Genomic DNA, 15066 nt, shown 5'->3' on the forward strand with positions numbered 1-15066 from the left:
CCTGGTACCAAAGATGCTTCTGGAAAAGTCTGAGAGGCAAGTCTACATCGCAGTGAGCCTCAAGGGAGAACTAAGCCCACGTTTCCCAGGTGACTATTGCCATCACTTCTCAGGCAGCTACTTGATAGAAAGCTGAACTGGACACCTACCTCCCAAAATTCTTCCCCCCACCCTTGACCTCAGGGAAGGAGGCACTTTCATGCAGGTGCCTGAGAAGAACAGAGTTCAAACACTCCCCTCGACTCCCTCCTTAACTGCAGGAGCCTTCCCGCTTTGCAAGCAAGTATTTTTCATGCACTTTAAAAGCACCTAAATGACTTTGCTGAGTCCAAGGTACCTAAACTTGCACTCTGGGGCAGGGGGACCAGGTTTCTGGTGAAGTGGGGCTGCAGGGTGCGCTCTCCCAGCCCTCAGCCTGACTCTGGCATATCCAGATGCCTGTGGTCAGGTGGGTAACAAGCTATCTCCAGTCAAAAGTTCAAAAAGAAGTTATCTTTTTTGTAAAATGCAGGCATTGTACATTTTGGGGTCAGAGAGAAGGGCCCATGTACATTTAAGAAGAGTTTTCTGCAGATAATACTTGCTTCCACAGAATCAGAACAGTTGCTTTTTGTCTTCAGAGAAGTGAAGTCTATTGTAGCTGTCAACGTCTCAGAAAGACAAATCCAGAGACTCTTACAGTATTCTTTTTTTTTTACTGTTCAATATGATGAACTAGGTTTGGGCAGTTTGGAAAAGAAAAAAAAAGAGAGTTAGAGACAGTGAAATGAACGGATATTTGGCTACAGTCAAACAGATAACTATTATTAGCAGAGCTACAAAAAAACTACTATCCAAGAAGTGCTGCTGGATTTTTTTTTTCTCTGTTTATTGTTTTGTCCATCTTAATAAGATATTTACTTCATTTAGAATAGCAGAAATGACTGAAAATTAATTTCAGGCATATTTAAATGGGAACTCTATTTGGTGGGCATAGTTAGATGAAGTATCAGGCCACTTACATTTTTTTTTAAGGAAAGGTTACCTAAATTCTCATTTGAGAAATTTCAGCTAAATCTGAATTTATTATCTATAAATCAAAACAGTTCTATGTGCCTCCGAAGTATTGCACCTAAATATAACTGAGTTTTATTCTACACAGTAGGAATATTTGATTAAATTGCTCTCATGTACACTATTAGACCACTGCTCTTAGGGTCTTATTAGAATTTACAATTAAGAAGGTAGAATGGGTGAAAAACTATTTAATAAAATGTTGTGCCTTTCTTCAGTTAGCAATTACCATTGTCCTCAAATAGAAAATGCAAATAAGGATTCAGGCACAGGAACATCTGAGTCACGCACCCTCCGCTGCAATGATATTTGGTAACCATCTAGGACACACTATTTGCCCAGGGACAAGATACCCACTTGCTTCTGCTTCAGACAGGTGTCTATCAAAGGGGTTATTCTGTGTTTTACTTTCCTTACTGTAGCATTGCTACAGTTGCTATTATGAAACCAGGCCACTGACTCTTGACACAGGTTGCCCTGATTTGGACACCTACTTAGACATTTACCTAACTAAGAGACTGGGACCAGCCAAAAGTAAATTTAAGCTTAAAGTCCAGTAATTTACTGATTTGTTGTTTTAGCAGATTATATAATCAAGTAGAATTTCTTACTGGGTGTGCTTTTGCAGTTGAAGGGAGACATGGACACAACAGTCACAAGGACTGAGAAGTTATGAGAAGTGACTGCTGCGTATGTCGAAGAGGTAGACACCTGGTTAGCTAATCCAGCTGGTTACCTGCGGGCAGCTGCCTTATTCCAGGCAGCATAGAGCATGACACAAACACATCCCAAAAAACGTGCTGGGCTCACAGCTTTTCGTAAGGGCATCCATTGCTCAACTAAGCTCATGTGAGCCAAGCACAGGTCGACTATTCCTCATTCGGGCAAGCTCGCGAGGTAGTTATTTACTGGGTAATGCAGTGGGTCAGGCCGCCTGGGCATCCGCAGTCTTACCACTACATACAGCTTTGTGTTGCAGCCTGAACACAGCATCAGCTGCCGCCAGCTTTCTTGCTTAAGGGTCACGTGTATTTGAGATAGCTAGCTAGACAGGCCGACAGATAAAAGGTAAAAACCTAATTCAATCTTTCCCCATCACCACCACCCTCAAACTCTGTTATTTTCTCAGGTACTTCCACTGTGTGATACTCTCCCCTCCAGAAGTGTGTTGTTAAGAGTAATTTTCCTCAAGATTTCTTTATTGTCTGTTCTTTAGAAATATCCAACCATATTAGCCAAGGAGATTTCTGTGGTTAAAAAAATATTGTGTATGTAGTAAAGGAAGAATGATGAACTTGGAAGCAGGATTCAAAGAGCAAAACAAATCGGTAATAAAGCAAGAGAGTTCCACTAGGTCTGTGCATAGCTTCCAAGCCCTTCACCCCGTCTACCAGTAATTTGAAAGGGACAAAAGAATCCGTGACATTCATCATGTGTGACATTCAACCATGCAGAAGCCATTCAGTTATACACAAAATGTCTTTGCTTGTCCTGCATTCAAAGAGTCTGTGTTGATCTCACTTCTTTGCCTATATAATTCCTCTTGTAAATTCTGAATAATATGCAAGTCTCACTAGATTTTTTAAAGAATATGCATCTCCAGGACAAAATAAAAGTTAGTCCTCCGAAGATCCTGAAATGCTATTCAGGGACTAATTCAAAGTAACAGTTATTAGTACTCAGAATATTGAGTTTATTTAGTAATTCAGAACTCCCAACCTGATTTGGAAGCTATGGACATGCTCACATAGCTTATGTTGACTCCACTAGATGCCTTAATATTCTGCACCTTGAGAAAGTGTGTGCATATCATATATTGCTTTACAGGGATACACGCTCACACTCAGCTAACATAGACAGAAGGTATCATTTATCCCATGTAATTCACCTTAATTTATTTTTATTATCCTTTTATCAGTGCCTTGAGAAGAAGGGATGTTCATATAACTATTCAGCACAGATACGTCAGTCTTTCACGTAAAGGTTTATAAATAAAAATCCTTCTCTGTTATCTTTAACAGAAATGAAAACCAAAGCTGAGACAATTCTCTGATGTCCTTGACTAATGTGAATGGGAACAGTAGAGCCAATTTATTTAAACAAAAAATAAACTTATCAGTTTTCTTTCTCTCGCTGTACAGTGTCTGAAATCTTAACACAGCGCAGTATCGCAGGGCCAGGGATCGCTATGTGAAAAAGAAGTCCTAAACATTAAAACTGCTAATGGAAACGTCCTAATCCAAGCAGATAACATGTGTTGGTATGCAAGTGCATGGCTACGCCGATGAGAATCCAGCCTGTGTCCCGTCTGCATTTCGGCACGGTCACCATGGAAATGGGAACTCGCCTGCACAGAGCCTAACAAAGGGAACCTTTAAATGAAAATAACAACACTGGATAGATAGTGCCCGAGATTCCTCCTGGGGAAAATGACTTGCTTCACTCGTCTGAAGATGTAGAAACTCCCTTCTACTTGCATTAACCCTAAAGGAAAGTATTTTATTAACATTTAGCTGTTCAACATTAAGCCATTACATTGGCAGTTACAGTTATTAGCCCTCATGAAAATATATTACATGAAGTACATGCAAAACCCACTTTCCTCAATTCAAAATTAACAACAGTGAAGAAAGAACACAATGAATATTATTTATATAGTGGCTAAGAAACACAGTAAAACCAAGGAGTATCGATCCTTTTACTTCTTTGACTTCTTAAATGAAAATTCTCTGTCACTGAACCAAAAAAGCAAAGAACAATTTCAAAAATTGTTCCAGAGCCAGACAGCACACAGTTAAAACTTGTTGGTAAGGTCTCATGTTGACTTTGCCCAAATTATGCACAAATATTAACTGTTAATGTGTTTAGGAGTGTGATGGTAATACCCTGTATGCTTTCTAAAATAAACATCATTTGTACAAAATACAAGTCCTGTAATACAGTATGAATGAAGCCTCGCTTCAATGCGCAATGCTGTGAAAGGCAAAACTCCAAAAATAACACTACTACCTGACAAACTCCCTTAAAGTAGGGAAAACTTAGAGATAGTTTTAGTTTAAGAAAAGTTCATGTTTGGATCCTGTTTTCAAGCAATCTCCAGATTTTAGAATGATTTTTAACATTACTCACAAATACAATAATAAAATAGCAAGATAACAAAAGAAGATCACAAAGAGGGGGAAAGGCAGAAATTAAGATGGGTTGTACAGCTTTAAGTTGGTGTGCACATGCATGTGTTTTACAATCATACACTACATTTTCACCTGGACTTCTGGCTTCATTTATTGCACCAAATGTGCAATTTTCACTTGCTATTCAGTTATCAGTTTAGCCCTTGCTGTTCAGCACATGGCCTTGTACTTTTTATGTATAATATTTTAACCTACTGAATTAGCAGCTTCCTTGTGGATTCATCTCTACATATCTTGACCATAAGCATGTAAGTATTTGCAAATGACAGAGAATTTAATTTTCAACACTCAAGTAAAATGAGACATCATCCTTAGCTCCATTTAAAATACAAATAAATAAAAATCAATGTTAAAAGTACTTACTACTTTTGGATATCTAGTGATACATCTAAAGCCTTATTTTTTCAGAATACTTAGCACATTCAAAATACAGTTTCCATTTACTTCATTCACAACTGTGAATACACAGCAGCTTTGCATGTCAAGATGCACTTCAACAACCAGCCCAAGCCAGTGGAAGTGCTGGCTACCAGTGAAAGGGACTTTTCCAAATTCCCTCCCTCCTCTGGCCACGAGTTCTGCCTGTCCCCTATGCCAGCACTAGCACTCAAATAAATAGCTCAAGTGAACAGGATCAGTTTAACTCATTTCCAGAACCAACCTGGCCAAAAGAAGGGGAAAAAATTATTCAGACAAATGGGTCCCTGACCTGTTCCCCAGCCCAAGCCCCAGTGGTAGCACAGGGAAACTGGTGGGAACATGCAATCAGGAGCAGACAAAACGTCCTTGCAGCATCAGCCCCACATTCAGGTCAGCTTAACCAGATTGTCAAAACGCAGCTTCAGTTTTGAGAACCCCTGGCTGAGCAAAGAGAAAGAGAAGAACACAAAAGCTCCAACCACGTGTCAAAGATTTGATTTAAATGACTCGCCTAAAACTGCACTCGGCTTTTGTGACAAAAAAGGAGAGAAAGAATCCAATTCTGCAAGAGGAAAAAAAAAATTCCTTTTTCACGCTACCTTTCTTCCTTATTCATAAAACACCTTCTGATTTCAAAACTAAGCAAGGCAGGAGACTCAGCCTCTTCTCTGACCTCACTGCCTTCCCCTGTCCACAGGCAGCGACAGCATAATGCATTGATGCGCAGAAGGGACAAATCCAGGTTGCTGACTTATTTCAGGCACTTTCTACCTTTTGCATGTTAAACTCTTATCACAACTTTCATCCCAGTTTAAACAAAACTGATCTGAAGAAAAAGACTATGTTACTGGGGTCCTCTCCTATCCCTCTATACAGCTCTACAGCCCATTGCCAACAAGGTCCCCAGGACAACAGGATGCTTTTCATCAGCAAGGGTCAGATATGTACCAAACAGAAAAGGGGTTACACTTGGAAATTCTCGATTCTATCCAAAGTTTCAGAGCATCCTCCCTTCCCAGTTTCAGATAGGGCTCCTTTTTCCTCCAGACTGCCTGGTTCCCGGAGGGAAGCTTGAGGACTTGTGGTCCTCAAGTGGTACACCTGTGGCCCAAAGGCCTAATAACCCTTATTTAGCTGTGATTTTTCACTTCAGATTTAAATAGAGTGAGGGATGCGTGCTTCACAGAGCAGAGATTTTAAGAATGTGCCAGAGTGATATCATTCACATCCTGGGTTTTTGGAGGAAGGTTCGTGGTGTTCTTGAATGTGAAAGCCTGCTGAGACAGTATAGGTGAGGCCACCCTAAATTTGATTTCCTCCACTAGGCATGGTTCTCCAACACTGTCACTTGAGAATTTGTTCTGAAGTGAATTATTCTCATGAAAGGTAAGAACAAGCTGATTTTACCCAGAGCCCAGGAATCAGCTAACAGCGTGCAGTACGGACAATCGGCAGACCAGGACCCAGAAGCAAACTGGAAAGCAGAGTGCCTCAAACAACAATGGAGACAGCTGTAAAAGTACAAAATAACAAGAGAACACAAAAGAGTTTCTATGTTTGCAGGTGTATATCTAGACCTCACACAGAAACACAGCTACACCCCACTACGGTTCCAATAGCAGGGGAAGTCTGAGAGAGCTCCGCACCAAGGATGGACAGAATGTACTGTCAAGAATCAATGTAGAATCAAGCTGACAAAACCAGATTTCTTTCCAGAGCAATGCAGTTTTCCAAGCATTTGTTACTTGGCCAAATTTAGGTAGATATTCAAGATGATGCAAATAGCACCTTCCTGCCAAATTTCAAGTATCTCCTCCGAAACATGAGGGCATTCGAGCTTTCCAAAGAAAATGTTACCAGAATTGAGCCCAGGAAAGCTACTGTATTTTCCACTGGCCGCACTCTCAGAAAATGCTGGGCTATGTTGGCTCTGATTTTTAAGAACTGGCTAAGGAAAAAAAATAGATCCTTAAAATGTAAATTTAAAGAACCAAATGTGGCAAACCTATAAGCAGCTAACAGCAGGGTGTTACAACAGAAAACATCAGGCTTCGTTGTATAGGTTGCCCTAACAAGTCCTTCACTTACTGTTACTCTTCTTAACATAATCTACTTCGGTATGCTATATACTTTTTGATCAATGAGTAATCAAGTTGATAGCAAACTCATTAAAATTGTAGTTCTATTGCATTTCTATTCCTTTCTTCTTGTATCATCTACAAAGTCTTAATGACTTTCCAAACACAAATGAATACACCAACAATGAATAACCCACACCTTTACTTTTGTGTTACTTTTAGTTGAATTTGTGGAGACACCACAAAGCAATACCTCTATGTGGTCCATTAGCTGACAATTCAGAAGTGACTATATTGACATAAAATCAAATTTAAAATAAACTTGGGAAGTTTTCCTGAAGTACTGACTAATGCAGCTTAGCTAGCCCGATTAAATTCAAGAACATCACCTTTGAAAGTAAAACAGTTAATCAGAATTCAGTCAATTTGAAAATGATTTTGGGAAAGCTGCAACAGCACCACCACAGTGGGACTCCAGATCACTTGGGGAAAATGCTCCAGTCCTGAAATCTTCTTTTCCCTGCTACTTCTACAAGATCGAAAAGGCCTAAGACAGTATTACCTCAGCAATTACATCTACTAACATCAAATGTCATGACACATCTGAAATCAAAATTATGACAGCTTTCAACTGTATAAAAGAAGACAAATCATGGATAGTGCCTGAACAAAGTAGGCCAATCCCACTTCTGTCAGTCTCATTGTGAGGGCAATCCTCGCAATCAGTCCTCAACCTCTGCTTTCAGCACCACTCTACAAACCTTTGCAAATCCTAAAACCCCATGAATTACTGGGGATTTTAATGTTTCTGGTGCACAGTGGCTGTAACCAGGAAAATAAAGGATGGCTAAGCAAAAGCACAGAGTGAATGTTTTGACCATTGATACTTTTAAGAATTTTTCTTTTTTAAAAAGTTACCAGGTTATATGTATACTGTATATCTCATCACAGGTTAATATTTTTGTATTTGATTTCATACCCCACAGCCGCACATTCCAAGGCAGAGTTTGCTGTAGTTACTGAAAGAACAAGTTGGAACAGCTCATCAGTGAAAACTGATTTTTATGCTGCTTCTTCAGTAACTTGCCAATTAAGGGTTTGTGAGAATATACAGTAATACTAAAACTCTGAAAGTGCTTGGGAATTCGCTCATGGCATGTGAATATGATGGCTTATAGTTCCCAGGAAAATGTATGTAATGGTAATTTAGTCAGCCAAGAGAAGGAGATGGTTCAAGTTTCCCTGTCCTTTTCCAAGGAGCGACATCTGCCCAACAGGGTAGGAACAGACCTCTTGCAAATTAGGAACAGCATTCACAATTGTATCATCTTCCCTTTTAAAAAGGCGTAATCGCCACATAACCATAAATTCACACATCGAATTGCACCGATTCCCTCTCCCTCAGCGCGCACACGCTCCATTTTATGGAAAGGCGAACTCCACGCCAATCCAGGAGTTTGAGGCTTTAACCTGCTTTAAAAACGCCACCGGTACCCGGCGCTCCACACGGGGCCGCAGCCACACGCACAGTCCGGCCCGGAGACCGGGGCCGCTCGCAGCGGGGCAGTCACCGCCCGCGGGGAGACCTTCCTTCCCGGTGCGGGGAGACAGACCTACCCAGAGCGGGGAGACAGACAGACAGACCTACGCAGAGCGGGGAGACAGACAGACAGACCTACCCAGAGCGAGGAGCAGCGGCAGCAGCGCGGAGCCCATGGTGCGGTGCGGAAGTCGGGCCGGTCCCGCTCCCAAGCTGGCCGCTTCCTAGCGCGGCACTGAGCGCCACCTGCTCCTCGCCGCCCCGAAATACCCCTCCTCCTTCTTCTCCTCCTCCTCCTCCTCTTCCTCTTCTTCGTCCTCCTCCACGCCCCCTGCGCCGCGGGCGCGGAGCGGTCAGAGGCAGCTCCCGCCCCCCGCCCCCGCGGTGCTCGCTGGCGGGGTCCCGGCGGTCCCCGGGAGACTCTGCGGCCGGGTTGTCCCCCTCGGTTCTCGCCCCCTGCGTGCCCGCTCCCCGGCGCTGCGCTGGAAGGAGGTCTGCGGAGCCTGAGCCCGGGGTAGCCTGAGACAGCGCTTTGGAGGGGTGGGGATGCCTCTTTCCCAGTTTTGGAAAAGAATGGAATCGTGGTAAAACGCGGATTTATGTAACGGCCTAGAGTGGCTGTCTTCCTCGAGTATTAAATTGAACATTTAATGACATTAAGTCTGTATCTTCTCCTTTAAATAAAATTCCTGCAGAATATGCCCTCAGCTGTGCAGGAGCCTTGCCACACAACTGATCCGAAGTTGGCAATGAGGTGAGGATTTATTGCCTACGCAAAATACTGCCTATGTTGGCTTAGGTGCCAGGCCAATATCCAGGGAGACAATGTGAATCAAAGCCAGTAAGGAGAGGTGAGGATTTCAACTCACAAAGAAATCAGGAAGAAGTGCAAAGAGCAGGGTACCTGTGTGCTGTGCAGCTTTCAGCCTATCTAGCCTTGCCAGCACTGTTTGAATACTGTATATTCAGAGTGCTTGAGAAACATTCATTTTCTCCAGTTCTGGTAAATATCAAAATCTGTGGTGCTCCCTTTTCATATTGGATGTATTCTATTTTGTAAAAATTATTTCTCCTGAATAATTTTGAACTTGGTATTAACATTGTGTAATGAAAAAGACAGTTTGCTTGGAAAATTGAAATAGAAATGCTTCCTTCCTTCCTTCCCCCTTCTCAGCATCTAGGTTATGGTCCTTAGGTGTGACACAGACAATAGCTTTTATTTCAGGGGGGCTATAAAAGTACATGCATTCTCTTAGTTTCTTATTTCTTTTTAACATTCTGAATCTGAATTGTAAGTCAAAATGAAGAAGTTTGTCAACAGGTGGGATTGTTCAACAGGTATTTATTTGGACATTAGTCCTTTATGGACATTGTGTAATTCAGGAAATTTTGCGAGGACATTAAAGTCATTGACAGAAGTACAGCAGGGATCTGTCTCTGTATTAATCACATTGATTTATTTCATATATTTACTCTTTTAGGACATCCAAGCATGTTACTCATCCTTGCACATGAACTCCCTGTTACACATGAACCTTGCACATGGATTCACTGTGAGCACTTCCCACCGTCTCTTCTGAACTCTGAAGCCCTTTTCTAACACTAACAGAAATGGCTCATGTGTCTGAGAGCAGTTCCTGGGTTTCCTCTTTGTGGTGTCACAGAAGCCTGGCAAACAGACGCTTCAAGGTGCAGATACCTGAGGCAGAAGCATCAGCTTCGGTACCAAGTGCGATCCAGTGATTGCAGGCAAGTTGTGATCGGGAGAGCAGCTCTAGCCACTTCTCTTCCCATCTGCACGGAGCGTATAAATATTTGTGCAGCTCTGGGACGAGGAGGAAAATCTGTAGTTCTACAAGGAAGAAGAAGAATGCTAATTAATAGATACTAATGAAAGGACAATAAGAAAAAAAATTCCACAGCATAGAGAAAAATGGTTTCTTAATAGATGAAATAAACCTAGAATCCCCCTCTGCCCCACCCTAAAATAACCTCCACAGACTAAGATGTCTCAGTTTCCTAAGAAACAATGTCTTTGATTCAGTTACATCATTCTAATTATAAATATACCCTAAGGATACGAAACTTTCTTCCTCAGCCAGACACAATGTTGAAAAATAGTTTCTCACACACAAAGGCTGTCTCCCAGGGTGTTGCTTCTCAGACCAACATTTGTCTGTATCTACAAAGAATAGGTCATAGGAGAATAAATACTGTGTGAATTATTGTATTCTTTGACAGTATTCCCTTAGATGAATACTTCTGTTTTAAACAGATTAAAAGGCATTTGATAGCAACCCTCTCATATAATGCTGAGCTATATGTGATTCATATTACAGAAAACCAGATTTTCTATATTGTGTAGTATTTCTCCTTTTTGACTCTCTTGAGCTACTTTATACATATTATACTTATTCCGAAAAATTATTCCTTATTATAGTTCACCCACACTGATAAAAATAATCATCCAGAGAACAGTTTGGTTAGTGCTCTTTATATTTGCAATTTAAAATGGGACAGATATACACCCTGTGCTGTACATATCTTTGTTGTTTAATGATGTGTTTTGTATGACCCTGTTGTGTCTGCTTGTCAGGGACACTTGCCAAAAACACCATGTCTGCTTGAGCTGGTTTGCAAAGTTTCAAGCTTGGTTCTATGCAAATATGGATTATGTGCACGCTAGAAGAAACTGTTTTGTTGGCAAGTGCCAAAAGAACTTTCTTCTTCATGGTAAGGGCTGTGGGAAGCAAGTAGTTAGATAAGTTCCATTACAAAAAGATTACTATAATTTTTGCATTTTCAAGAAAAATGAAAAGTTGCAGAGGGAAATATTTGATTTTTAAAAGATATTTTGGTGAACTCCTGCTTAAAAATCAGTTTCATGTTGGGATTTTACAACTAATGTGTATTATCCTAGCTTTTTAATGTGATGACAAAATGTACAATTAATGCCAACCTTCTCAGAAAAACATTCAGATATTTTAATTTTTGTCATCTACGAGGAGTGGCCACAGACTCACAGTTTCTGTGGTATGCAAAACTGAGGAGTTTTTTGTTAACATGTTTCTGGGAGGAGCTCTTGCAAAGGTGGTGTGATTTGCACACAGGGAGGCCAAGGTGTGTGACTCCAGGTCACTCCTTTGATATGATTTGTCTGAAGATAGATGTTAAAGGGAAGGGCTATCAAGTATCAGTTATTATTTTTGGCAGACATATGGTGTCTGTAAACAAATGTTATGTTAAGGGCTGCACTGAAGGAAAAAAATAAGATACTAAAAAAAATCAAATCTAAAAAGGAAACGTTAAAATTAGCTGTGAGGATGTAGGTTAGACATTAGTAATAATTCAGTTTTGGTGTTAAACTGGAAAAGGTAAAAAATACACAAATGAGATTTTAGCAATTATTTAGGCAGTGAGTAGAAAAGAAAACAGCTATGCTACTGTCCAAAACACACATTTTTAACAGTTTGTGCAAGTTTGGTTTGGTGATCTCAAAATGCTACAGCAGAACTAGAAAGAGTTGAGACAGAATAAGGAAAGTGGGGAATGACCTCAATGCAAAGGCTAACCAAGTATATTAGGACTCTTTGTTCTGGAAAAGAGATGCCTTTAAAAGGAAATGGTAAATATATACTAGAAGGGGCGTGGATCAGGCTGATGGGCTCAGTTGTACTTGGTCTTTTACAATACATGAGTGAGACATCTGATGAAGCTGCCACGTAGCAAGATCAGCACAAACAGAAGGATGCATGCAGGTGCAGACCGCAGTGCCGCAGGGGGCAGATGTTTAGAGCTAACTTGGGTTCCCAGTCAAGGTCAGGGAAAAGAAATCTGCCAAGGATTGCTAAACACATTGAAACCTTCCCAGCCTATGAAGACCTTGAGCTGCAAAAAGGCTGGAGGCTGGAAGAGTCCTTGTGGCAAGCTGGTCGCCTGCATGCTTTGGTCTTATGCTTTTCCCTTGGTATCTGCTTTGGCTGACATGAGACATAACTTGGTACTGCATAGACTTTGTTCTGACCCAATATTGATTCTTTTACGTATTTCTGCTGTTGGGCCAATTCATAGTTTTCTATTCAATTGATTTAATTATAATGAATAATCAGGAAGAGAGACTTCTGGTATGTATAAGGATTGGTTATTCTTAGTATTTAGCTCATTCTATGATTTAATTCCAAGCCATTATTGAGAATATCATGGCTGATTGAAAGCTGGAGAGGGACTGTTTACAAGGGCATGGAGTGATAGGACAAGGGGCTTTAAACTGAAGGAGGGTTGATTTAGATTAGGTATTAGGAAGGAATTCCTTACTGTGGGGATGATGAGACACTGGAACAGGTTGCCCAGAGAAGCTGTGGATGCCCCATCCGTGGAAGTGTCCAAGGCCAGGATGGATGGGGCTTTGGGCAACGTGGTCTAGTGGAGGGTGTCCCTGCCCGCAGCAGGGGGGTTGGAACTGGGTGATCTTTAAAGTCCCTTCCAACCCAAACCATTCTGTGATTCTATGATTTGATTTTAATAGATATATTTCTGTATTCTTAATATTGTATCATTAACAAGATAGTTGCTTTCCCCTAATGGAAGTCTGCATAAAGAGCAGAAGATTGGTGACAGCTGAAAATATCCTGTAGTCTCACTTCCCTTTGAGAGCCTCTGCATGCAAAGGGTGCACAGCTAATTCAGGCAGCAAGACTCCCTCTGTGTGGGTTTCAGAAATATTTACACTGCTGATTGAAGGGAAAAGCAGCCATGTAGTTCAGGAGGACTGGTGTGTCAGAGACCCAAAGTAGTATGTAATTTGTAAAGTGACACGTCAAGACCCCTCCATTGGCACACACACATGCATATCAGTATGAGGCAAACTGAGTGCCAGGGTGTAAGGAGTCCGGCAGGGGGTTGGTGTGGCTGAAAACTAACACAGACAGACCCAAAAGAAGTTGCAGATGGGTTACAAAAGCAGACAAAAGGCTTAAATCAGTTTAAAATCCATGGAGTTGCCTCCTTTAGCTCTCCATGCACCTCAAACCCTCTAAGAACCATCCAAATCCACTTTGGGAAGCCGATTTTCTTACACAGTGATCAAGAGTAACCTACCTTGTTACACAATCCATCACAGAGTAAAAATATTAAAGTAATCTGTTTTTGACAAAAACTGTTAAAAATGAAGAGAACAAGGCTAATGGAGATGACAAAGACTCAACATAGACCATGGCAAAATGTTTGAAAGTCTGGCTGGGTCAGCATGCACTTGATTTCTTACGCAGGTAATACGAACCTTGGAGACACTAAACCGGGATTGAATATTGGAGAAATCAGGATTTTATGGAGAAAACATGGAAACCATAGGTAGTTTAATACTCCTTTTCACTACAGGTAAAAACACATATACCAGTGTTTTGATTTGAAGAGCAGTCCTGCAGGAATAATATTAAAGTCCTTTGAAAAATAAATATGAATGACAGGATTCAAAGTAAAACCCTCAAAAATCATATAGTGTGGGTGTCACATCCTCAGCAATAGCTGTATCACTCTCCAGTCCGGCTCCTGATGCACAGCCCTGCTTCCTACTCTAGATGTACCAGCACACATTTAATATTATATACTGTTTTAACTGAACTGTGTCCTGCCTAGCACAGAGTATATACTTATTTTTACTGATTTTCTTTCCAGGTGAGCAAGGCTTGTGCTTGTCATAGGGAAATTATATTAATGGGAAATAAGGTAGCCAGTGGACAAATGTTCCCACTCACCAGTGATCCCCAAAAGTGAGGCCCCCTATACAGGACCCTGCTAATGCAGCCTACATAATTTCCTGCTCTCTAGAGCAGCCAGTGTGCTCCTCCAGCAACTTCAGCCCATTTATGAAAGCATTGACCTTGTTACAGCTCCAATAACCACTTGAAATCATAAAAATAGTGGGTATCTTGTAAATATTTCTCAGACAGGAGTTATAAGTACATGATGAGAAGATGAGAACCTCTGTCTTCTCAGATATGCCTTTATTTACATTTTTGACCATTTTTATTTTGAAAACAGTAGTTGTTTTCTGGTTTGTGGAATTAAGACCTATCTGTTCTTGCTTATTAATTGCCCGTCACAAAAAATTGCACAATTGTTTGGTAGGCATTTTTAGCAAACCTGACTACCTTAAAAACTCCCACTGGATCACATATTAATTTTAAATTAATTAGATGAGATGAATTTAAGTCTTTATGCATTGGTTTGTTGTTAGGGGTTGTTCGTTTGTTTTTCTTACGTTGTTTGCAGCTTAAATGTGTTAAGCTAATAAAAAATAATACTGAATATAAAAAAAGTACATAACTGCTGAATTGGACCTATCTCAACTGATCATTTTCTAAATTATCTACTATTAGCCTCTAAACCTTGAGTTAAAGATGAAATACCAGACAGGTAGGTGGGGGCATAAAATGTGGTAATGGGATCGAGTGTTGTCCAATTGACCAGATGCACAAAAATATTCCTTATCAGATTGCAGAAATCTTACCCATTCTATAAGAAAAATTCTCTTGGGGGAGCAAACAGGCTAGCCCTCAATAACTGGAATGAAACCTGAAGGTGCTTTGCATGAAGCAATGAACTATGTTGTAGCAGTATCTTATAAGATGCATATTGGTCTTTAAATGTATTTGCTAATTGCTGTTTGCTGAGAGCTATACACATCTTTCCAACTACTGGAAATTCGTGACATAAAGGAGGCCAGAGACTGTGAATTATTTTTGGCAGATCCCTCAAATAAGTGGCAAAAAAGCAACGCAGTAGT

The 15066-nt window shown here is 40.8% G+C and overlaps 1 protein-coding gene across 1 annotated transcript in view; it reads right to left on the bottom strand.

Moving 5' to 3' along the window:
- ITGA2 (integrin subunit alpha 2) overlaps window positions 1–8548 on the bottom strand; it is a 71501-nt gene extending 62953 nt beyond the window's left edge. Inside the window, exon 1 of the mRNA XM_075741064.1 lies at window positions 8422–8548. Within this exon, the coding sequence (XP_075597179.1) occupies window positions 8422–8458 (37 nt within the window). The 5' untranslated portion in view covers window positions 8459–8548. The remainder of the gene's footprint in view (window positions 1–8421) is intronic.
- Window positions 8549–15066: the final 6518 nt, after the last annotated feature.

Source organism: Balearica regulorum, chromosome Z (assembly GCF_011004875.1).
Source record: "Balearica regulorum gibbericeps isolate bBalReg1 chromosome Z, bBalReg1.pri, whole genome shotgun sequence".
NCBI classification, from domain to species: Eukaryota; Metazoa; Chordata; class Aves; order Gruiformes; family Gruidae; genus Balearica; species Balearica regulorum.